Source organism: Pelobates fuscus, chromosome 12, assembly GCF_036172605.1.
Source record: "Pelobates fuscus isolate aPelFus1 chromosome 12, aPelFus1.pri, whole genome shotgun sequence".
NCBI classification, from domain to species: Eukaryota; Metazoa; Chordata; class Amphibia; order Anura; family Pelobatidae; genus Pelobates; species Pelobates fuscus.
The window spans coordinates 129,471,426-129,499,419 of NC_086328.1; the positions used below are offsets into that span (position 1 = coordinate 129,471,426).

The 27,994-nt window shown below is 37.2% G+C and overlaps 1 protein-coding gene across 3 annotated transcripts in view; it reads left to right on the top strand.

Moving 5' to 3' along the window:
* The first annotated feature begins 203 nt into the window (after window positions 1-203).
* WT1 (WT1 transcription factor) overlaps window positions 204-27,994 on the top strand; it is a 54,214-nt gene continuing 26,423 nt past the window's right edge. For all 3 annotated transcript variants that reach the window (XM_063437687.1, XM_063437688.1, XM_063437689.1), the window contains exons 1-3: window positions 204-1,094; window positions 12,034-12,156; window positions 13,807-13,909. In XM_063437687.1, the coding sequence (XP_063293757.1) occupies window positions 707-1,094; window positions 12,034-12,156; window positions 13,807-13,909 (614 nt within the window). In that variant the 5' untranslated portion in view covers window positions 204-706. The remainder of the gene's footprint in view (window positions 1,095-12,033; window positions 12,157-13,806; window positions 13,910-27,994) is intronic.

Below are 27,994 nucleotides of genomic sequence, written 5' to 3' on the forward strand. Positions count from 1 at the left end.
GTGAATGTTATGTTGTATCCCTGGCTTGCGTCACTTGTAGGTTTGCCTGTGGCTGGGTTCATGCAGAGTTCTGCTCCCAGTGATGTGAGACAGGGACTGTGTGTATGAATGGGAGATCAGATTTGGGACTCCTCCTCCCACAGAGAAACCCCTATTAGAGGATTAGGAACCTGGGCTGCAGGAGACACAAGGCTACAGACAGCTCCCACACACCACAGCTCCTCACTAGGACCCAGAGCTGTATCCAGGACCAAGAGGGCATCACTGAGCTGGTACTGACTGGCACCTACACAGTGCTTTCAGTACCCAGTGGGCATCACTGAGCTGGTACTGACTGGCACCTACACAGTGTATCCAGGACCCAGTGGGCAACAATAAGCAGGTAATGACTGGCACCTACAATATTTACCCAGGACCACGTGGGCATCAATGATCAGGTTCTGGAGCTTACAATATTTGCCCAGGACCCAGAGGGCATTATTGAGCAGATACTGACATCTACAGATACTGACATCTACCCAGTTAACGCAGGACCCAGTTGGCATCATTGACTGACACCTACAGACTGCACCCAGGACACTTGGTTGAGATATCTGAGCAGCCCCTGAAATCCTCCAGAAATTGGCACAGAGGTACCTACTTGTTCACTGTCTGTATTTTGGATAGCTGAAGGTTGGATCCCCTCAGCAGCCTGTTCATTGAGCCCATGGGGTCTGATGTTCGGGACATGAATGGTCTTCTCCCCCCGGTGTCCTCCCTGTCCGGGAACACCAACTGTAACATGCCAGTGGGCAGCGCTGGGCAGTGGGCACCAGTCCTGGACTTCCCCCCCGGGGCCCCTTACAGCTCGCTGGGCCCTCACTCCTTTATTAAACAGGAGCCCAGCTGGACCCCCGACCCTCATGAGGACCAGTGTCTGAGCGCCTTCACCGTGCACTTCTCTGGACAGTTCACTGGCACCGCGGGGGCATGCAGGTATGGGCCCTTCGGGGCCCCAGCCCCCAGCCAGGCGCCCCCCAGCCAACCAAGGATGTTCACCAACACCCCCTATCTCTCCAACTGCCTGGATAACCAGCAAGGGATCAGAAACCAAGGTAGGTCACCCCTAAGCACCAACCTACCTTATATACAAAGCTACTTACTATCCTATCCTAACCTAACACAACTTACCTTACCCAACCTACCTCACCAACCTACCTCACCCAAACTATCTTACCCAAACTATCTTACCATACCGATCTCATCCAACCTACCTCACCAACCTACCTCACCCAATCTACCTCACCCAAACTATCTTACCCAAACTATCCTACCATACCGACCTAATACAACCTACCTAACCCTCTCCCAAACTATCTTACCATACCGACCTCATGCAACCTACCTCACCAACCTACCTAACCCAACCTACCTCACCCAAACTATCTTACCATACCGACCTAATCCAACCTACCTCACCAACCTACCTAACCCAACCTACCTCACCCAAACTATCTCACCATACCGACCTCATCCATCCTACCTTACCATACCTACCTTAGCATACCGACCTTATGATACCTACCTTATCACACTTACCTTACCATATCTACCTTATACCTATCTCTACCAACCTACCTTAACATAGCAGCACACTATTAGTCGCCCTAAAGCATAGACCCACACTACCCAAAATATACCCCATGTACCATCTGCTACAATATTACCATCACAGTACACCCACCCAAACCAGAGTTCACTTAACAGGATCTCACTGCCCAAAATAGAGCTCTGTATCCCATCTCCTATTATCAGCTTCACATTAGCCGGGTCACTTATAGGAACCACACCCTGCAAAATACCCCCTATATAACATATACCCCTGTATGCACCCCTGCTATAAACAGTATCATATTATATACAGTGTCTAACTAGACTCTCTCTCTCTTAGCAAGTTATTTTATTTCCTCACTCAGCCCCAAATAAAATGTACCCCTATATGAATACACCCCTATATGAATATACCCCTATATAAATATACCCCTATATAAATACCTCCATATAATTATACCTCTATATTGAATCGAATGATACTCTCATTATATCCACCAAACCATAGCTTCATATACCAGGACCTCACTGTTAATATACACACTGTATTCCCTCTGCTACAATGTTAACAGTACTTCCATAGTTTTCATTTAATGGGTGTTATATTATATACATAGGTATTATATTATATACATAGGTGTTATATTATATACATAGGTGTTATATACATAGGTATTATATTATATTATATACATAGGTATTATATTATATTATAAACATAGGTGTTATATTATATACATAGGTATTATATTATATACATATGTGTTATATTATATACATAGGTATTATATTATATACATAGGTGTTATATTATATACATAGGTATTATATTATATTATATACATAGGTATTATATTATATTATAAACATAGGTATTATATTATATTATAAACATAGGTGTTATATTATATACATAGGTATTATATTATATTATATACATAGGTGTTATATTATATACATAGGTATTATATTATATTATATACATAGGTGTTATATTATATACATAGGTATTATATTATATTATATACATAGGTATTATATTATATTATATACATAGGTATTATATTATATTATAAACATAGGTGTTATATTATATACATAGGTATTATATTATATTATATACATAGGTGTTATATTATATACATAGGTATTATATTATATTATATACATAGGTGTTATATTATATACATAGGTATTATATTATATTATATTCATAGGTGTTATATCATATACCTTGGTGGACATTACAGTTACAAGTCTCAGGAATTCACTTTGCTCATAGAAGCACATTTTGTATATTTTTGTCTCTGTTAATTCTCTCTTTCTGCTTTGCTTAGCTAGTCAGATGTGATGATCTGTTTAAAGTTATTACACGATATCACATCACATACTAAACACAGAATTGCAGAAAAATAACCGAATTGCAATATGGAAGCAAAAAGTGCACATTTTCACAACATCCACACCTCACCACAGTCCATTATTTGGTGAGCAGCCCTCCTGACTATATCAAGGTCAGGAAGCCTGATCACAGTTCAAGTTCATCAGCAATGCCTACAGCCAGATTCACAGGGTTATTCAATAAAGTGAGAACTCGAGGGGAATTCTAAACGTTAGCCATATTTAACTAATTGTCAGTATAGCTGACTAAGGGAATGTTTCCAGGTTGGTTATATTGACATTAAATTTGGAATTCACTATGAATTAATTTTGAATTCTCACGTTTGTGAATACTGTGGAAAATAGGGCAGTTTATTGATTTCTGTCGATAATAGGGATGCCTATCGTTCTTAGTATATCCTTACAGAGTCATAGCTAAATTCAGATGACCAGCTCTTATTCCTGGATTCGTAAAATAGGATGCTACAAAATAACTATAATCTCACAGAGGGAACATTCAGTCCATTACACCCCAGACTTAATGGCGTTACCCGTGTGTTATAAAACACAGAGAAAAATATTATGTATGTATGTATGTGTGTGGATTTATGTGAATTACCATCCAAAGACACTATAAAAAACAAACAAACACACAAACACTCCTATAATATAAACAAATGCATATAACAGACACACACAGGCTAAAAACAACACAAACACACACACACACAGTGTAGAGACAATACAATGTCATGCGTTAAACCAATTAGGGAATTCAAGGATTCCAATCTATATAGGTTTTCAATCTATACCATTTATGTACTAAGCTATAAGCTCACTCACTTTTATAAGGGGTTTAATATATCATGCCCTGTATGTAATAATTTGCCGCTGTAATAAAATACTACTTTTACATGCCTGCCATGGGTATCATTGTGTAGTGCAATATGTGATGCTGATGTTATAAATCTCATATAATATAATCATGCTTTAAAATATAGAAATAAAACCATATTTATCCCCCTGATTTGATACTGTCTTTAATATCTAAACTCTGATTTAGCAAAAAACAAAAAAAAAACAAAAAACAAAAAAAAAACTAATAATTGTTTAAACTGTGCATTTAACATGAAACACATAGAACTAATGAAAATTCTAAAAGCTAGAATTATTTTAGAATTATGTAGTACATTATATGCTGGAATTGTTCTAATATATACATACAAGACACATCTGATCTCACACAGATGGTATGTCTCTGCAAAGCACAGACCAAACTCAAGATTTATCACTATTTTAAAATAAATATATTCTTCTGCAATTCCAGTGAGTGATTTAAAATATCTGTAATTTGAATATACTATTTTAATATACTACATTTAATTGCATTGCCCCCTTATTGTAAAAACGACAACATGTAAATAAAGGAATATTATTTGTTATATATGTATCCAAAGAGGTAAAACTACAGACACTGCACATTAAATCTGTTCATGGTCTGCACATTTTGATCAGTGATTTAAAATATGGACTAAGTAGAATTGTAGAATAAACTGACAAATAAGTTAATATAAATTTAAATTGTCAAAAATACGATATATTTGAAATCACATGTACAAAAAAATTGCTGGCTTTGGTAAAAATAAATAAATTATACATTTATACACACACACAATTATAACTAACTAAATAAATAAATATACATATAAATGTATCTGTATCAATTCTTATATTCTCACACATATTTGGAACCTAAGAATGTAATAAATGTAATAAATATTAAAGTGTAATAATATGTATTTCTTGGAAAACATCAAGGTTGATTTTTGCTTTTATATATATATATATTTTTTATCGTGGGAAATATGTCACCTTGGTCTTGAAAATTCTCCTTTTTGCCAAGTGTTGAATATTGTTGCTTTAAAAAAAAAGTATTTTTTTTTTTTTTTAATTCTTTGTTCTGTCGTTTAGACATGTTAAGGAAATCTTTTAGTGGCCAGCAGCAGATGTTGAATATTCACGTTTTCAGCACTTTATAATCTTCCTCTCGGTGATAAGGACCTAATTAAAGAAAACTTGGTATTAAGAGATTGGTTCAGAGCAGAATGTTCTTATCAAATTCCTAAAGGTTTGGGTCAGGCAAGATCAGGAATGTGGGCAAGCCATCACTCTGCTTTTTAGTGAAGTTGTCAAGGTCACAAGTAATCTGCACCCAGTTACATAGTAAAACGTATTCTAGATTCTAAAATGCAAATCAATGGCTTTTTACAATTAAAAAAGCAAAAAAAAAAAAAAAAAAAAGGAAAAATTAGCCAGTTTTATAATTTAAAGAGCAGGATCATTTCTCTCTCTCTCTCTCTCTCTCTCTCTCTCTCTCTCTCTCTCTCTCTCTCTCTCTCTCTCTCTCTCTCTCTCTCTCTCTCTCATATTCTCATATATTCTTATATCTTATATTCTAATATTCTCTTACTTTTATTTATATATACATATTATTTTCTACAGACTTGAACATAAAATCTTATTATTTTTTTCTTATTATGTTTTGAATAATCAACATTCTAAGTTATGAAATCACCGCAGAATATTTTCAATAGACTCTTAAACAAAACCAAAGGACTGTAAAAATGATACATTGTGTTATATTACTTGTGATATGCAAATATTATTCTAATTTCAGTCTTTAATAATGGGACTTCTAACTTTGTTATGAGACATTGTATAAATATTTAAATTATTATTATTATTATACGCAGCTTTATTGACAAACTGGCTAGTTTCACACACAAGGACCTCATACGTCAAATAATACCATAAAAACAACCTTATTTTAATAAATGATAGATTTAATTACAAAAGCGATTTACGTGTCACTGCAATGTAGCTGGGACTTTTTTTTAATCATATTTTGACAGCTCATTATTTTGATCATTTGATTATTGAGCGTAAAAGCTCAGTTTTACCTTTAAACAATTTCATTTTGACATTTTAGAATGATACAGGAATGATAAAAGGCTGATTGTTTAAAATTCAGTCCACAACGTTATTAATATTGTAAAACATGATTAATAAAGGGGTCTGTACACTGCACAGATCAGCATCAATATTTGGGCTCAGTTTCCTGAGTTTTTGTCACCTGAATATTTGTTCTCATGACAACGCACTGTTTAGTCAGCAAACCCCTACAATTCTCAAACAATAAGCAGGCTTTGCAGTAGAGAAATAAAGGAATCCTGACTGTTTGATGGCAAATAGGATAATTAAAATTGGTAAATTGGGAGCATGTTTAACAAGGCGAAATGCATCAGAATGTTATATTGTAACACATTCAGCAGGCTCAGTAAATTCCAAAGAAAATATATCATGAATTGTCCTAAAATTTAGATATTTTGCTGTTGATTTGGCTACAACCATCACTTGAACAGGTGAATCCTAGCATGATATGCCTATTGACTTCTGAAATCTTATAACATATGCATAGGGCAGGGTTGTATAGAAACTAATTGCTACCCTGCTTAATGATTTATTCATTTTTAAATCTTTGTGTCATTGCCCAGGTTACTTCAGCTTGCTTTTAAATAAAAAAAAGAGGTAATCCCTAAAATATGATTGTTCTAAATGCCCCCTTGAATTACATAGATACAGATAAACAATTCAGCATATATCTCTGTAGTATAGAAATGCATTTATGTCTTCATTGCCTGTTTAGATTAGTCACCGAAGTCAGATTTTGAAGTTCGAAAACATATTTTAAGTTTTTTTAAAATGTATTTACTAAACCAGGCACTGTAATGCACATCACAAGAGAATTGAACATTTTTGGTCAAAATGACTGATTTACACAAAGTATCCAACTTGGCTGTTTTGTTGTAATATTTGCAATTTCCTGATCAGATTGTTACAACTCTCTGTTCTGTCACTGTTTGATATCATGTCTCCAGGGAGCACCGAACTAGGCCAGAGTTCAATCCAGGCCATTGGCTGGAGTTATTTACTAAATTGAAGCATTTAGTAATTCTGACAATTACTTTAAAATATTAACTCATAAGTCAAACTGTTAATGATTCATTTCTGCAGACATCAAATCCACAATAATGTAATTCTAGTTAACTTTTAATTAATACATGTTAACGAGTAAAGTCCTATTATATTCTATATCACAGAAGACAACAGTTGCACAACAAACGCTACAAAGGTTGTTGACAATGAATTCTACTCCTGACAATCGGTCATTTTCTTTAAATGTTACAAATTAAAAATAACAGAATTTGCTCAAGCTGTCAACAGACGGGCAAATAAAAATACTACTTTGTAATTACTGGGGTTTGTTTTACTGACTGGCCTTAATTAAAGAACATGCCAGTCCCATTGCTTGATTAATGGGATAATGTCAATCCTGGGTCAGCACAAGGGCTGACTCAAGTTGTTTGGTAAAAATATTGAGAATTCTTCTTGTGTCAGTTGTACTTTTCCATTCAGTGAAGAGGTTATTCTTACCCACAGTTCTATTAGCCAGTCTTTAAGGGGAGTTCAAGAGTTAAAAAACCTGACATCATTGAGCTAGTATCACTTTAATCAGAAGATCCACTTGTTATTAGATTTTTTTCCAAAAATTGTAGCTAATTAAATCAATAAGTGATAAGATCCACATTTTCATATTTACTACAATGTTAAATGATATTGATGAAGTAGGCATTTTCAGGAAAAAAAAATGTTGAACAGATGATTCAATGTTACAGTCAAGCGCCAAAGTCACGCAGAGATTTATTTTAGTAAATTGTGATTTTTTAAAAAAAATTCATAGTGATTTCAAAGTGGACTTAAGATTTTAGAGCCAAACGGAAAATTTATTCAGACATAATTTTCTCTATTGTGGGCTAAAATGTAAAATTGACTTTGAATTCCTGACAAATGGCAGCTAAGTGAATAACCCAGTAATACTTGCTTTTAAATTTGGATTGAGTAGTACATACACAAAGTAGGTGTTCGGAGGAGGTGGTAGGAATAGTACAGTGAAATATAATCACTGGGATGGATAGTAGATAATACTCTTATTAATTATAGTAATGTTTCTACATGTTTGCAACAGATTGGGTATTATCTGTAGACACAATCTCTGCTTAAATAGAAAAATTCAAAGTGTTCATCAGTGAAGCTAAGATTGCATGGATTATAAGTATGTACCACCAAATGACAGGGTGAGTGTGGAATACAGTTGTCAACCAACGTGATTTACAAAGGGTTATTTACTAAGGTAAGAATTCAATGTTAATTTAATCATAGCTAACTTCGAGTATCTTTCCAGTCCCAGTGTTTCACACTTACTCTATGCCCTTAATTTATACTCAAATAATTTTTTACTAAACCAGGTTTTGTGGCGAGCTGTCAAGAGAATTGCAAATTCCAGGAATAAACAGCCAGGCTGAAAAATAGATGTTTTTTTCCAATTTGTCAGATTCAAATATGCAATTCCATTTTCAATTCTCCACAATTTGCAAATTCAGTGAATGACTATGTATCCCAAGAGATTCGAGACAGATCTGAGCATATATTAAACGATCACAGGCCTCGTGTGATTTGGGAGAACTTAAAATGGTACCATGCGTCATCACGTCAAAATCTCAAAGAAATATATACACATAAACCATAATTATCTGTTTATTTTTATGTAGTTATACATGCTTTAACTGTAAGCACAGCTATTTTACAATTTAAGGATGCAAACCTACATTATTTATTATTATTATTATTTTCGCCATTTATATAGCGCCAACAGATTCCGTAGCGCTTTACAATATTATAAGAACATATTCATTAAGGAGTATGTTCCAAAATGGAATGCGCCACTCAGTTAATGACCGTACAACGATATGGTCTGCCAAGGCCCAATGAGCAGGTAATATTTTAGGGTACAGATGTTTATGGCAGCAAAATGTAAGATATGGTCTTGTTACACATTGCTATCACCCTGCACTGACATAGCTTTACTGCTGAGTGAGATGTTTGGACAGGGCCGCCATCAGGATGTGACATCCATGATGGTTGTCACGGGGCCGGTGGTCTTGGGGGGCCCGTCGTGCTTGCCGAGACAAAGTCTCCCTCTGATCTTGTAATCCGCCCCAGGGCTGCCATCAGGGGCCCCTATACGCCTAATGTGCATATATATTTAAGTGAGTACCCTGCTTGCTTTTATAATAAAGATGGGACCCAGGAGAGCCTATGCTCCACATCCAGCAGTGTCCTCTCACAAGCCGTGAGACCGTTGTGGTTGGTTGCCACGGCAATGCTCTGTGCGGCACGCAACGTAAAGAGAAGGCCCCTGCTTCCTGGCTGCCGGGGGTGGAAGATGGGGATGCCTGGACCCCCTCTTCCGTTTACAACCAGCTGTGCCACCGGTGCACCTGTGAATCTAGTGTCCCCCCTTCCCGCCCACAGGTAAAGAGCCAGGGAGGGGGGAATAAACTTTGTATATTGTAAATTTAAAAAACTGCTCAACCCCCCCCCCCCAGAGCCCTTATCCAACATCACAAATACAGACATTGTATCCACTACACAAATATAGATACTGCATCCATTACACACACTGCGTCCACTACACAAACACAGACACTGCAACCACTACACAAACACAGACACTGTATCCACTACACAAACATAGATACTGTATCCACTACACAAATATAGATACTGCATCCATTACACACACTGTCCACTACACAAACACAGACACTGCAACCAGTACACAAACACAGGCACTGTATCCACTACACAAACATAGATACTGTATCCACTACACAAATATAGACACTGCATCCATTACACACACTGTCCACTACACAAACACAGACACTGCAACCACTACACAAACACAGACACTGTATCCACTACACAAACATAGATACTGTATCCACTACACAAATATAGATACTGCATCCATTACACACACTGCATCCACTACACAAACACAGACACTGCAACCCCTACACAAACACAGACACTGTATCCACTACACAAACATAGATACTGCATCCATTACACATACTGCATCCACTATACAAACATAGGCACTGCACCTACTACACAAATACAGACACTGTATCCACTACACAAACATAGATACTGCATCCATTACACACACTGCATCCACTACACAAACACAGACACTGCAACCACTACACAAACACAGACACTGTATCCACTACACAACCATAGATACTGTATCCGCTACACAAACATAGATACTGCATCCATTGCACATACTGTATCCACTAAACAAACACAGACACTGTACCCACTACACAAAAACATCCACTGCATCCACTATACACACTGCATCCACTACACAAACACAGACACTGTATTCACTACACAAACACAGACACTGTACCCACTACACAAAAACATCCACTGCATCCACTATACACACTGCATCCACTACACAAACACAGACACTGTATTCACTACACAAACATAGATACTGCATCCATTGCACATACTGTATCCACTACACAAAGACATACACTGCATCCATTACACTGCATCCATTATACTGCATCCACCTTCCTCACACACTCTCTCTGCATCCACTATAGACATACACACATCCAATATACACGCACACACTACATCCACTATAAACTCACACTCTGCATCCACTATAAACACATGCATTGACTTTACTTATACTTGTGAGCAGACTTGGGGTCTAGACCAGGCCTTTAGCTTTGTATGAAGCCCCAAAATTTCGAATGACAGGCCCTGTGTACGGGAACAGTGGAATCTGGAAATGTGATTTGTAAAAACAAGCAAACTGATGCAATGACCTTCATTATAACCTTTTAATTCAAGGGGGATTCACCATATCGCAGAAATGTACCCTCTTACTCAAAAGGTCAAGGAGCAGACAATACAGCAATAGTTCTTTCTATATTAGGAAAGTATGAGAAGATTGTTAGAAAATATTTTATAGAATGAACCAAAGTCTTGACATTTGCATTAATGGAACATACATCAGTGATCATGAGTGTACGAAGCATCCAATATAAAGTCATGAGGATTAATAAATGTATACATCATGCCAATAATTACTTGTGTTTACTTGGTTCAAACTAAGGCTTGGCGAAAACCACAAACTTTATACTTTTTACCCACCCCGGTTAACCTGTGATGCTCCTGTTTACTTTTAGACTTAGAGGAACATGATGTATTGAAGGTTAATAGGACTTAAACACATGTGCATTTCCCCCTCCCCCCCCAGCAAATAATTAAGATATATTTCTACTTTAATTTAGTGTAAGTTGCATGCAGGGAGGTGTATGTAGGGCTGTATAAACAAAGTGATTTAACTCCTAAATGGCAGAGAATTGAGCAGTGAGACTGAACGGATATGACGTATACACCAAAACTGCTTCATTAAGATAAAGTTATTTTGCTGACAGTAGTGATTTTCACATTGTAAGCCGAATACGCCCTCCTATCTTTCAACCATATATATCAGTGCTCTTTAAGCCTCTCCCCAAGGCACACCTTACAGTCCAGGATTTAGGGATTACCCGGATGTAAGGTTTAGAGTCCAGCATGTTTTTATTAAAAAACATTTTTTCTGAATACATTAGACACACCTGGGTAATCCCTAAATCCTGGACTGTTAGGTGTGCCTTAAGGAGAGGACTGATATATAGAACGGCCCAAGCTTAGAACATGGTAGGAAGTTTAATTTGTGAAGCCTTATAATGGATTAAGTTTCACCAACTGTTGATACCAAATAAGATAAAAGCTGTAATTTATTTTCTGATTTCCTTTAAATATAATTTTCATACAGTTTTTAAATGTCTGCAAAACGGTTTTCAGATACATTACCTCTGGAAGTCCATTGTAGAAGAGGAGCCAATTAGGAAATGCATGTTCCAGGGTAATCCCTGAATTGTGCACTTTCTGTTAGTTCCACGCTCATTGATTTGTACGTCTGGTCACCCTCTAATAAATCTGTGTACATAGTTATTATGGGTTTACTGATGGAATTGTTGACACATTTGATGTGACAGTGTTACTTTCTTCTTCTGAAAGGTTATAGCGCAGTGACTTTTGATGGCACTCCAAGTTATGGACATACTCCGACTCACCATACACCACAGTTCACAAACCACTCCTTCAAGCACGAAGATGCGATTGGTCAGCAGACATCATTAGGTAACTAAAAAAGATTAATATCTTTGTTAGAAACCTTTAAAAACGCAATATAATAAGGTGGATATAGGAGGCTTCTGAGGTCTAAAGCTGAGGACACACCGTGTTTTGTTTCATGAAGCATAACCTAAAAACTTGCAATCATTTTAGGTTTTTAAATAATATGTTGCTTTGTAAATGTTGGGTACAAATGTAAGTAAAGCTTTTACCATCTTTATTTTTTTCAATTGTTTAAAATGTATTAACTGTTAATTATCCAACTGTTTGGGATTTTGACATGCCTAGTTAAATATTATCACATTATAATGATATTTTAGTTGTTATGTTAGGCAACTGCATTCGATTATCAATTTTATTCCTCTTTCATTCCTCTCATCATAACTGAATTCCTTCTGTTTTCCTTGCCTCCTTTCCCTTCTCTTCACTTTCACCTCCTGTCTTTCCCTTCCTTTCCTTTATTTTCCTTTCTTATCCTTCACTCTCCCCCATTTTCCTTTATTTTCCTTCACTTCGTTATCCTTTCCTTTCTTTCTCTTCACTACCCTCCCCTTACCTTGATCTTACCTTCTTTCGCTTCACTTCCACCCTTTCCTTTCTTTTCCTTAACTTCCCCCTTCCTTTATATTAATTTCTTTCCCCTCACTTCCCTCCCTTTTCTTTTATTTTCCTTTATTTTCCTTCACATCCCACTCCTTTCCTTTATTTTCCTTTCTCCCCCTTACCCCTTCTTCATTTTCATTTCCTTAACTTTACTCCCCCCTTCCTTCATTCTCCTTTCTTTCCCTTCACTTCCCTCCCATTTCCTTAATTTCCCTGTCTTTTCCTTCATATCCCACTTCTTTCCTTTATTTTACTTTCTTTCCCTGAACTCCCCCTTATCCTTCATTTTCCTTTCTTTCTATTCACTACTCTCCCCTTTCCCTTATTTTCCTTTCTTTACCTTCACATCCCACTCCTTTCCCTTATTTTCCATTCTTTCCCTTCACATCCTTCTCCTTTCCTTTATTTTCCTTTCTTTCCCTTCCTCTTCCCTTTATTTTCCTTTCTTTTCCTTCACATCCCACTCCTTTCCTTTATTTTCCTTTATTTTATTTTCCGTCCCTTTCCTCTATTTTCCATCACAATCTTTTCCTTTTCTTTTGTTATCATTTCCATTCTTTCCTTCGCCTACGTTCCTATTTTTCCATTTCTATACCTTTCGTTTTCCTCCTTCAGATCACTTCCTTCCCTCTCTCCATTACTTACTACCATTCCTCCCATCATGTCTTCCCCTTCTCTTTTTTTCTTTCACTAATATAATTTGAGAGAACTATTTATATTATACTCGTGGAAATATGCCTGTCTGTACTTGCTCTCTGCATGTTAATGTAATTTATCTTTCCATGAATCAAAATCTATTTTAATGACATTTTTTTTCTTAGAACAATCTAAATACAAACAACAATTGTCTCTGGTGCAATACAAAACACCATAGATCACATTTATTAAATGCCGAAATGGCATCTGTAATCTTAATTCTCTGTAAGGGACAGGCTATAAATCAAGTGTGAGTAGCCTGATCTCTGCCTGTGGTTTGAGTTTGGAATTTGACTGCGTTGTGGGGTTGAAAATGAAGAGTGAAATGATGGTTGGTTAACTTTGGCTTCCACACAGGAGATCAACAATATTCCGTGCCTCCACCAGTGTATGGATGCCATACCCCGACAGACAGCTGTACTGGGAGTCAAGCACTTCTTCTGAGGACCCCATATAACAGGTACACTAGAAATGACTAATTCATGGACTTTGCTATTAATAAAAAAGATGTACATGATACACAGAATAATAAAATGTTACAAGCCACCAACACAATGATTTATATCAATGAATGCATCTAGATCACTTTATTTACAGATCAACTTATGCTATTTTTTTCTTCTTCGCTAAGCAAAATCGATAGAGATTTTGTTGTTTAAAAATCAGGGAATAAGCTGAATTTAGTGGCGTTCGAGGCAAATCTTGCATAATTAATACATTTCTTGTCTTGAACTCACCTTATAAGGCTTTGAGAACCAATCCGCTTCTACCAAAAGAAATGATTAGCCTAAAATTGAGGAGTTACCATGTAAATCCCATGGGGACTAGTTAAGATGGTGTCTTACACTGGCCTATCGATACAGTGGCCTTTGAAATAAATTTATTAATTATTACCATACCATATGTTTCTTTTGCAAAATTCCCACTCATTCACTAGCCATTGTCAAGTGAAAATTCAGCCCTGGCGAATGCCATCTTGCCTCCAGTCTTACAGTGATGACAATTTTGAAACTTTAACTTGACATTTTGAGCCCTGTCCCGAGTATACTGAACCATAACATGTACTATTTTTTCCATAATAAATTTTAAGTTGTAATTGTCAGTATATGCTTGTACAACTTTGAAATGCAAAATCATCTTCAAACTGATGATTTACAAGGCACTAGGGTGAGCAGATGTATGCTTTCACCGGGGACTCATTCTGAAAAAATGAATACTGCATTAGAAACACTTAAGTCCTACATAATGCATCTTTCTAAGTGTTTCCATTTAAAAAGGCTGTGTCATATTTTTTTCTCACATAGTAAATCCTTTATAAAAATACTTTTAATATCCGATTCTTTTACATGTTTTCATTTGTAAAAAATATTGCTTAAATGTTGAGATTTTGCATTTACATTTTTTAGGGATATGTGTTCCTTGTTGTAATATCAGAATAGTTAATCGGCTGTCCTAGTTGTGCAATTAAGTAAGCAACGGAGGTAAACTTCAGGTACGCCGATAGTATATTTACAGATAATTCTTTTGTTAATTGTTAGAAGCATGTGTTTAATGAATCTTTTTAAAGGGACACTGCACTGCCCAAATACAAAATAACAATGTAAAAGACATATATTTAGTAAATATACCACAATTGAAAAGATGTATGTCTTTAATTATACTTTTTTAAAAACAGTTTACAAAAGATCTCTTGTCTGAAATCTTTGCAAGCCCTCCCCTTCTAACCCCGCCCAGCCTTTCTGTGGCTGTCCAATCACAGACTTCCCAGTGCAGCTCAATGAGAAGACTTTGCAAGGCAGGTGCTCTGGGCAATTGTTGCCTCTTGAGTTTAGCTCCATTGAGCTAACCAAACCAGGACGTAACAGGATAAGATGTCTGTCTGACAGCCAGGGTTGTAACAAGGTTAATTAATAAAGGTGCCAATTTATATTGAACTCTGAAAGATAGCTGGTTTGTAAAATAACTGAGCTCTTGTTTTGTCAGTGTACTGTTAACAGAGTTAACCTTCTAATATATGGTCTCAGAATAACTATGTCAGATCTGCAGAGTCCAAAGGCAGGGATGAGATAAAGAGTCAAATGGTCTAATCTTCAGAGCAGAGGGTCAGGGTACAGCAGCCTGAAAGGGACGTCAGAATAGATATTTCTGATTTGCAGAGTTTAACTGGAAAATCCCATTAGTAGTGTATATGGACAATGGAGCAGCAGTTTTGATGGACAGAGGATGTTTTAACAAGATCGATGGTAGCCATTCTCCAGCACTCCAGATGTTGTGGACTACTTCTTCCTAAATGCTTTGACAGCATTATCGGTGTTAGAACATTCTGGAAAATGTAGTCCAAAACATCTGGAGTGCCAAAGGTTGCCTACCCCTGAAGATGGTTGGAATGGAGACATTAAAAAAAATCTAGAGTTTTAAAATGAAAACATTTACTCAGGAAAATTTGAGTCCCAAGAGGAATCTGAGCTGAAGAGTCATACTGGAAAGAGGTACATTATAAACTAGAGCAGGGTTAGGCAACCTCTGACACTCCATAATGCTATTCAAGCCAGAATGCCGACAAAGCATTAGGGAAGATGTAGTCTACAACATCTAGAGAGACAGAATCTGAAGATCTGATGTGAGGAGTTAGAATATAGAGATATGAACCAGGAAGTCTAAATGGAGAAGTCAGAATAAAGAGATTCCACATGTTTGGAATGCAGAGGTTTGTATTGGAGAGTAAAAAATATTAAATGTTTGAGGATGAGTCTGGTTGTAATGGTCTGATCAGGAGAGTTAAAATAGAGAATGAACCAGTGAGTTCTAGTAGAATTCTAAGCAGAACTCCGAGCTTGAATGCAGTAATGGATAAAACTGAACTGGACATTAAAAAATCAGTCTGGGGAAATTGCTTGTCCGAGGTTCCTCTTATGAGATGCGGTGGCAGTGCCCTAGAGTGACTTACTTTCTGGACTAATATCAAATAACTTGTTGGTTAAGTTCTCTATAAACCTAGTGACATTTCCCCCTGGATGTTTCTACTGATCCATCCACTTTATACTTTAACCAGAACGGAAAACAATTTTCTTTTCAAAATTTCCTTAGCTGCCAGGAAAACATTAGCTCAGGACTGGTGGAATGTGTCCCTACTGGCTAAAGTGGTGGCTATAGGAAAGATAAATGACAAAATGACAAGACGATGATTGGTATATTATCTGCAGTGGTCCATAGCTAATTTCCCAAAAACACGAGATCCGTGGATTGGTTGCAACTTCCATAAAACACTTTTTAAAAAGTTCTAAAGAGGCATATCATCAACTCTACCACCATCTCCCTCTACCTCCTACCCCTTGCTTACTCTCCTTTATTAACAAAACAACAAAAGATAAGTATATAACACACATGCTCCCCAATAGGTAAAAGTATGTAAAATAAATTTACCAAATGTATGATTGTAAGAAGAACCCTCTAATCTTCTTGATAAAAATATAAACAATATTACTCTCCTTTATGTTTCCTTCATAGCATCTTCTTCTGTGCTTGGTTTTCTTTACTCTTTTGAAAAGGAATCAGTGGGTGTGCATATATATATTTCACGGGTTGACCATGTAGTTCAGGACTCTTGTGTTTTATAGCATCTGTGGTGGATGCGATGTCCTGATCTTTTCTTCCTGTGTATGGCCACATATGTCTAAATAAAGAATTATATATATTTATATAATAAAACAAAAAAACAAAAGCAGGAAACACTGGAGGCAGAAACTAATCATTTAAATACCAGAGCAGGAAAATTGTGTAGGAAATTGAGACTCACAAGTAAAACCAAGATGGAGCATCAGAATGGAACTTCAGAAACTGGAGTGTCGGAACACTGAACAAGTATCTATCTATCTATCTATCTATCTATCGATCGATCTATCTATCTATCTATCTATCTATCTATCTATCTATCTATCTATCTGTATCTATCTATCTATCTATCTGTATCTATCCGTATCTATCTATCTGTATCTATCTATCTATCTATCTATCTATCTATCTATCTATCTATCGATCTATCTATCTATCTGTATCTATCTATCTGTATCTATCTGTATCTATCTATCTGTATCTATCTATCTATCTATCTATCTATCTATCTATCGATCGATCTATCTATCTATCTATCTATCTATCTATCTATCTATCTATCTATCTATCTGTATCTATCTATCTATCTATCTGTATCTATCCGTATCTATCTATCTGTATCTATCTATCTATCTATCTATCTATCGATCTATCTATCTATCTGTATCTATCTATCTGTATCTATCTGTATCTATCTATCTGTATCTATCTATCTATCTATCTATCTATCTATCTGTATCTATCTATCTATCTATCTATCTATCTATTTCTACACACCTATCTAATAAAACTGTGCTTACGGTTTATTTACTCTAATTTATGGCAAGATAGTGTGTGGAACTTTTTATATTTCTTAAACCGAAAATCCATTATTTTGCAACACCCAGAAAGAACAGTTTTAGTAAAAGGTCGAGAACATATTTATTAGTATCATATTCCCTTTTATTACATTTTCAGCCGTGAATAGGAAATCATGTCCCAACTCTCGGTGAACTTGGACGCAGTCCTGTATCTGACTGATAAGACATGTCTGTGACTGGTACAGACTGCACCATACGCTAAATGGGAAATAGTAGGTCATATTTCCCAAGAATGACAATAATTAATAATAAATTCTACCTTGGAATGAGCTAATTTCCGAAGGTTTCTCTTTTTTAGAGATATTACGCAGGTTTGGAAGAAGGGTTAAAGTAAGCTGAGGTCAAACGTTTATCTTTATGGAAATTGTAAGCAAGCAGTACAACCCTGTACCATAAAAATAAGGGTCTGTTTAGGTCTCAAGAGAGAGAGAATGAGAGAGAGAATGAGAGAGAGAGAACAAGAGAGAGAGAAAGAGAGAGAAAGAGAGAGAAAGAGGGCAAGAGAGAGAATAAGAGAACGAGAATGCAAGAGAGAAAAAAAGGGCAAGAGCGAGAGAGAAAGAGGGCAAGAGAGAGAGGGCAAGAGAGAGAACAAGAGAGAAAGAGGGCAAGAGAGAGAGAGGGCAAGAGAGAGAACAAGAGAGACAGAAAGAGAGAGAAAGAGGGCAAGAGAGAGAGAGGGCAAGAGAGAGAACAAGAGAGAAAGAGGGCAAGAGAGAGAGAGGGCAAGAGAGAGAACAAGATAGAAAGATGGCAAGAGAGAGAGAAAAGGAGAGTGAGAATGCGAGAGAGAGGGCAAGAGAGAGAGAAAAGGAGAGTGAGAATGCGAGAGAGAGGGCAAGAGAGAGAGGGCAAGAGAGAGAGAGAAGACAAGAGAGAGAGAAAGTGGGCAAGAGAGAGAGAAAGAGGACAAGAGAGAGAGGGCAATAGAGAGAGAAAGAGGGCAAGGGAGAGAGGGCAAGAGAGAGAGAAAGAGGGCAAGGGAGAGAGGGCAAGAGAGAGAGAAAGAGGGCAAGAGAGAAATAGGGCAAGAGAGAGAGAGGGCAATAGAGAGAGAGGGCAATAGAGAAATAGGGCAAGAGAGAGAGAGGGCAATAAAGAGAGAGGGCAAAAGAGAGAGAGAGGGCAAGAGAGAGAGAGAAAGATGGCAAGAGAGAGAGGGCAAGAGAGAGAGGACAAGAGAGAGAGAGAAAGAGGGCAAGAGAGTGAACGAGAAAGAAAGAGAGAGATAACAAGATAGAGAGAAAGAAGGTGAGAGATATTAGAGAGGAAATGAGAGAGAGAAAGGGAAAGAATGATAGAGAAAGAGAGAGAGACACACACAATGAGAGAGGATCGTAAGGCAGAAGAGAGTTTGGAGCAAAATAAAGAGAGAGTTAATGTAGAGAGGAAAACGTGAAAGAAAAAAAGAGAAGAATAGAAATATAGTTTAGAGAGCAGATACAGAAAAGAAAGATTAAAACTCGAGAGACTATTATTGGTCTTTTAATACATTTTATATGTTAGTATTTATGGTTTTCTTTGCTGGATATTTATACGTTGTGTAATATGATACGCATACACACAGAAATTAATATCTCTAGGCTAATATTGCAGACGCAAACATATGGACTATTGCATTGTCTCCTAGTGCTTTTTAATTGGTGGAAAAGTATTTTGGACCAAATGCTTTAGACTTGATAAAGGGAGCAACGTCCCACGACGGCTCGTTCCGAAATGCCGTTAAATCACTAAAATATGAACTAAGTGGGACTGAAAAAACAAAATAAGGCATTACATGTGACGATGTGTGTACGCACACACAAACGTGAAACAAACTGGTCTGCGTGTTCGTGTAGCCAGCAGATGTACATGGTAGGAGATAGCCGGCTTACAGCTGCTGTCCGATCTGTGAGTGCGCAGGTTATCCATGGAGTATGAGTCACGCTTCCAGGGTCTGCAGAGTGGGGGAGTTTTCGTGCAGATTAAAGCTCCATCCACTGTAGAGGTCAAGAACTCGTCATCTTTACTCCCCAGGCCAAAACAAACTCACAATGATCTACTACTGCTTTCTGTTTAAAGTTCCCCTCTCTTATCCTTTCATTTCCCTCCAAAACTCATTAATCCCAGTGCGTATTCCCGCCCCCAAAATACTGGCAAAATAGAAATGTCATTGTAATATCTGATTTCACCCTTCCCCCGCCCTGGGTTATAATTATTAGCAATATATATATATATATATATATATATATATATATATATATATATAAAAAACGTATTTAACCATTTCATAACCAGTTTTTTTATTTTTTTATTCAAACAATAGTTTATTGTTTATTGGACATTATTTGATACAATAGAAACTTTGTGTGTACTTTGCTGTATAAAAAAATAATTAATTACAGTACATCTTTTACAGAAAATAAATATTGTTTAAGACGTAATTTATCCCGTATTTTGCAATCATTTTTTAATATTAAAACAGAAGCTGAATTATTATTATTTTTTTTTAATTTGCAATAGGTGTTACAAAATAAACAAGTAAATAAATAAATAAATGTAAAAGCACAATGTGGATTTTGTACATGATAATATATCAGTGACATTTTGCGATAGCCAAAACTTGTAACAAACGGAAAGATAATTTTATATTCTGCCAAGATTTTGGGATATTTTAGAATATAGATCTAAAACCTCTAGCATTATAAACATTATTATGACAAAACCCTCATTTCACAAAGATTGACAATTACACCCTTAGTACTAGGAGTCGTTTATTTTATTTAATTTGTCAGGAATTCATCTGTATGTTTTTTTTTTTAAAGAAATGTAGTTAATAAATATAGGAAACATAGAGTCATTAATCGTAGTTATAATAAAGCTCAGTACTGTGGCCTAGCTCCGCAGATGGAGGCCCCCAAATAACGAGATACTGCCTGATACCCACTGAGGGTGGTCGGACGAGGACTCCAGGTTGGGAACATATAAGGCGGGTGGAAGATGGGGAATGCACTTGGGAAGCGCAGGAGTTTTCCCATTTAGTAAGAGCACAAGGGAGGTGTGAAATGGTCCAATATCACCCCTGTCTCCAATGTTAGGAGGTATGGAATCAAGACAGGTTGGTGGAGCTTCAAGAGCACACAGCCAGTGATGTAACATACTTTGCTGGCAACACCCATAATTGGCACGAAGGTCTAGGTTGTCAGCAAGCACACCCACCAAAGGACATGTCAGCCAGGTGTCAAGCATGCCAGACTAACAAACAGCCTGTCCGACCGACCCCCAACCTACAGGACCACGCAGAGAGTGCTGTTGAAGTGCTCTCTGCATAGTCTTTGTGCCCACTGCACAGTACAAGCACCTCTAGTAATGTACTCGACCTATGCTGCCCCCATCAGGGGACACCAGTGAATTAACTGGGACGGCTGGATGGGACTCCAACTTTGGGACTGTCCCACCAAAAGCAGGACAGCTGGGGACCCAGCCAATAGTGAGAAATTCACTCCAATAAAACTACGAGAGGTAACATTTCCTGTTTTACTCATTCTGAGTGTTTCATAATGGTAGACTCTTTATGAAATACTCACAATGACTGTGTGGAAATTTGATTGAAATTCTAATGTAGAATAATGTCAGAATATATTATAAGACTAAGTTAGGACTACTTCGTCTTGTAGTGAAACCCCAAGATGACAAAAGTCAGAGATGTAACACTCGAGTTATGACAATTCCCACGTAAAATATCTCACACCTACATATAATATCCCACATTTAATATCTCATACCTGCTTATAATTTCCCACATATATCTCATACCTACATATAATATCCCACGTATAATATCTCACACCTACTTATAATAATTCCCGTAAAATATCTCATACCTACATATAATATCCCACGTATAATATCTCACACCTACTTATAATAATTCCCGTAAAATATCTCACACCTGCTTATAATATCCCACGTTTAATATCTTACACCTACTTATAATATCCCACATACAATATCTCATACCTGCTTATAATATCCCACGTATAATATCTCACACCTACTTATAATATCCCACGTATAATATCTCACACCTACATATAATATTCCACGTTTAATATCTCACACCTGCTTATAATATCCCACATATATCTCATACCTACATATAATATCCCACGTTTAATATCTCACACCTACTTATAATAGCCCATGTATATCTCACACCTACTTATAATATCCCACATACAATATCTCATACCTGCTTATAATATCCCACGTACAATATCTCACACCTACTTATAATATCCCACATACAATATCTCATACCTGCTTATAATATCCCACATACAATATCTCACACCTACTTATAATATCCCACATACAATATCTCATACCTGCTTATAATATCCCACATACAATATCTCATACCTGCTTATAATATCCCACGTACAATATCTCACACCTACTTATAATATCCCACATACAATATCTCATACCTGCTTATAATATCCCACGTACAATATCTCATACCTGCTTATAATATCCCACGTACAATATCTCACACCTACTTATAATATCCCACAAATAATATCTCACACCTACTTATAATATCCCACATACAATATCTCACACCTACTTATAATATCCCACATACAATATCTCATACCTGCTTATAATATCCCACGTACAATATCTCACACCTACTTATAATATCCCACATATAATATCTCACACCTACTTATAATATCCCACGTACAATATCTCACACCTACTTATAATATCCCACGTATAATATCTCACACCTGCTTATAATATCGCACGTAAAATATCTCACACCTACTTATAATATCCAACGTATATCTCATACCTGCTTATAATATCACACGTACAATATCTTACACCTACTTATAATATCCTACGTATAATATCTCACACCTACTTATAATATCCAATGTATAATATCTCACAACTACATATAATAGCCCACATACAATATCTCACACCTACATATAATATCTCACACCTACTTATAATATCCCATGTATAATATCTCAAACCTACTTATAATATCCCATATATAATATCTCACACCGGCTTATAATATCCCACATATAATATCTTATACCTACTTATAATATCCCACACCTGCTTATAATATCACACGTACAATATCTGTCTTCTTCTCTTTCTCCACCTCTCACTAAAATTCTCAATCTCTCTCTCTCCTCTGGTATATTTCCATCGCCCTTCAAACATGCAACTGTAACCCCAATTCTGAAGAAGCCCAATCTTGACCCTAACTCCCCATCCAACTATCATCCTATCTCGCTACTGCCTTTTGCATCCAAGATCCTTGAAAGAATTGTGTATGCGAGATTGACAGACTTCCTCAAGTCCAACTCTCTGCTAGACCCGCTTCAGTCTGGTTTCCGCACTAAGCACTCTGTGGAAACGGCACTGACCAAAGTATCCAACTATCTACTCGCTGCAAAATCTCGTGGTCACTACTCTATCCTAATTCTCCTTGACCTGTCTGCGGCTTTTGACACTGTTTTGAACAGCTTCTTCTCACCCTCCGCAATATCGGTCTACAAGATATTGCTCTCTTCTGGTGCTCCTCCTACCTCTCCCAGCGCTCTTTCATTGTTTCTTTCTCTGGCTCTGCTTCTTCTCCCCAACTCCTCTCTGTTGGTGTCCCCCAAGTTTCAGTCCTTGGTCCTCTACTGTTCTCCATCTATACTGCCTCCCTTGGTAAATTCATTAGCTCCTTTGGCTTCCAATATAATTTCTATGCGGATGACACGCAAATCTACCTGTCCTCTCCTGATCTCTCCCCGTCCCTCTTGACTAGTGTCTCTGACTGCCTCTCTGCTGTTTCTAACTGGATGGCTGCCCACTTCCTTAAACTAAACTTGACCAAAACTGAAATTCTGGTCTTTCCTCCCTCAAGTGTTAGTCTCCCTCCAAGTCAACGGTGCTACCATCAGCTCCACCACGCAGGCTCGCTGCCTAGGTGTTCTCTTTGATTCCGACCTCTCCTTCAAGCCTCATTTTCAATCTATCGCCAAATCCTGTCATTTCCATCTCAAAAACAGTGCGCGCATCCGCCCCTACTTAACGCCAGATGCGGCTAAGGTGTTGGTCCATTCCACTGTCCCTTCTTGCCTTGACTACTGTAATCCGCTTCTCAGTGGTCTTACGTGCTCCCAACTTGTGCCATTACAATCCATAATGAATGCGGCGAGGCTCCTCTTCCTGTCCGCCCGCACCTCCCATGCCTCATCCTTCTGTCAGTCTCTACATTGGCTTCCTATACAATATAGAGCTCAATTTAAAATTCTGGTTCTTGCTTTCAAATCTCTACATAATGCTGCTCCCACCTATCTATCCTCCCTTATACACAAGTATGTCCCATCTTGGCCCTTACGATCTGCTGAAGACTTACGCCTATCTTCTGTCCGTACTCCCACCTCTGATCCTCGCCTTCAAGATTTCTCGAGGGCTGCACCGTTCCTGTGGAACTCGCTTCCCTCCTCCGTTAGATGCTCACCCAGTCTCCACTCCTTCAAAAAATCGTTAAAAAAACACTTCTTCATAAAAGCGTATCAATTAAACTGCTAATAGCTCTGACTGATTCCTCTCTTGCAACTGTCACTAGTCTTATACTATCCTTACCTTTTTGTGTAGTTTTACCCCACTGCCTCTAGCATGTAAGCTCATTGAGCAGGGCACTCAACCCCTCTGTTCCTGTGTGTCCAACTTGTCTGGTTACAACTACATGTCTGTTCGTCCACCCATTGTAAAGCTCTGCGGAATTTGACGGCGCTCTATAAATATCATAATAATAATAATAATCTCACACCTACTTATAATATCTCACACCTACTTATAATATCCCATGTATAATATCTCACACCTTCCATTCCGGAAAGGTGAGTGGATTAGTCTTCTACCAATGTTAAGAAATAGAGACTCTAGCTGCAATGAGCAAGTTACATGATGGGATTAATCGTAATGGATTTAATTGATATGTTGGTACATTTTATTAAATGTGAAGTTCCACGCTCGCAGTATGGCATTTTATTGTCTATAATCACGTTACCTCCCCAAGCATAGCAGAGTATGCTGGCATTTACAAAATAAAGACTTAGAATTCAATGCAAATAATTTGAAAGATATGAACCACTTTCTCTTTAGCTGGTATGAACTCAAAGAGTTTAATCTGTCACTTGCATTTTCTATCTGCAATGATTTCATCAAGTCTAGAACATTTAATTGAAAAATAGGCATTTTTGGCATCTCGTAATCTCTTTGAAATATTATAAAGTATATCTTGTACCTTTTTGTGCTGAACTTTGATTCATGCCATATTGTTCCACTCCAACAGGATTTAACTGGGCTCTTGGCTGCATATTAAAAATGAAAGTTATCCTTGATTTTTTTGCTTTTTATTATTATTAAGTGTTTTGAGCAGTACATACAGTACAATAACACATAGGGAAAGTGACACATTTTCAAGAGATATGCATAAAAGACAAAAGTAGTACAGAATAGGATAAATAAAAGTAGTTTGAAAAATGTGACTGGTTTTAGTTTTCAAAACTCCAAGTTCTTTGTAAAATAGTGCTTTCATAACCATGTCCAGATTTTTTCTTTATTTCCTCATTCTTTTGACTTTTGTGTTCAGTAAATTTCAATTATGTGTTTGAGCTAAATATTCTAGAATGGCGTACCCAGTATTTCATGTTTCTATTGGTGTGCGACAATACCTGGCCGCCAGGCTGGGCGTGTCTTTCTTTGCCTGAAACAGTCCAACCTGGTAATGAGGATTGCCTTTAAAAACGTTGACATTAAAAAAGTCAACTTAAATGAATTGCTGTCATTATAGGCGTTACAGATGAATTAATCTTAAAAAGTAGTTACCGATAGACCTAAATTCATCCGTTATAGAATCTCTCCAAACCCTAACTCCAAATATCCAAAACCCTAAACTCCTTCCAACACTAAACTCTACTTTTCATAAATACCTGTAATAATAATAATAATAATAAAAATATCTTTAGTGCTACAGAGTCCCTAGTCTGACGTTTTCTCAATGCTAACTTTACCCTAACTATCCAATATCCTTACCCTACAAACCCCAACCCCACAAAATCCATCGCTACATCGTTATTAACTTTTCTGTGTTTTATATAATGATGTTCAAATTGCAAACTTGTGTTCTGACTGTCTTATTTTACATTGATATGGAAGATGTCTGCTCAGTGACAGAGAGAATAATCCTGTCCTTAACCCCTTAAGGACACAGGACATGTGTGACATGTCATGATTCCCTTTTATTCCAGAAGTTTGGTCCTTAAGGGGTTAAAGGGATATTATAGGTATTAAAATAACTTTAGCTTAATGAAGCAGTTTTGGTGTATAGAACATACCCCTGCAGTCTCACTGCTCAATTCTCTGCCATTTAGGAGTTAAATTAGTGATGTAAATTATGGTTTTGTGCTGTCCTAGGCATGACAAAACTCAGGCACCCCCACCTCCCCCTTCTAAATTTCTCTTCCCGACAGACACATGCCCTCACTGATGCATACACTGACATACACTCACTTACAGATACACAGTCATTGTCACACACACTGTTTAACCAACACACACTTTCATTGAAATGTACACATTCACAGACATACACACTCACTCATTCATAGTTACACACACACTCACATACACCGACAGACACACATATACACTAACTGACAGACACATACACATTCACTGACAAGACACAAATGCCAACTCACTGACAGACGTACACTCACTCATTGTCATACACACACGCAAATGCACACACATACACACTGGGACACACATATACTCACTGACAGATACACATACACACTCACTGACAGGCATATATACACTCAGTGTCAGACACACACATTCACTGACAGACACACACTGAAAGACATACACACATATTCACTGACAGACACACACTGTCAGTGACAGACACAGATACACACACTGACACACGCATACACACACTCACAATTACACATACATACACACTGACAAACACATACACTCTCAATGACAAACACACATTCACACTCACTGACAAACACATATACACTCTCAGTGACAGACACGTACACTTTTTGGCTGACACACACACACACACACACACTCACTCTAACAGGCACACACATGCACACTCTAACAGGCACACACCTTAACAGATACAAACTCTCACTAACAGACAAACACTAACACTCACTAACACACACACACACACACACACACACACACACTCTCGCTAACAGACACTCTCACTGACACACTAACACTCACTAACAGGCACACAGTCTGTTTAATCTCCTGCTCTGTTAATAGTCTTTTAGGCTGTGAAGACTGTGAAGACTTTTCGCACTGCCTACTATTACCAAGTTGCTGCAGGAACCATATAGAAGTAGATCTGTCTGTCTGTCTATATCTAATCTCTCTGTCCGTATTTTTACATTTTTCTCAGTACTTTAAATAGCTCATAGGGCAAAGTTATACTGGATGAGTAAAGGTCCATGAAAACCTAGAAAATCCAGGGAAACTAATAATTAAGAGATAAAAAAAGAGTTTCATAATCTAATATTAACGTGAATAACAAATGGATTTCGATAACAATATAAAAAGCGACTTACAAGCAGCAGAGCGAATGGATATGTCTATAGACTATTTTGGTATCTTCTAGTCAAAACAAGTTTGTGAAATGATCGTCTGGAACTTCTTGTTGTCACCAGTTTTTTGATATCAGAGATAAGGTTCATCGGCGTGAAATGTTGGTGGAAATTGCTACATTAGCACAACCGAGTGAGTGAATGTAACTGTATGGATCAGGAAGGGTTAATAGCGAAGGGTTAATCACTATCTCTCAGGCCAGGCTGAGTCTGCCACTGGCAAGCAGTTACCTCTGTCTCTCACTGCTCTCATACACACGCAAGCTTATTTATTAAACTGGGAATTGTCTGAAACAAGGAATATTTTAGGCTGAAATAGCCAAGCTGCAGATTTTCTCCAACTCTGTTATTCCAGGTCAGCTAGTTTGGCCC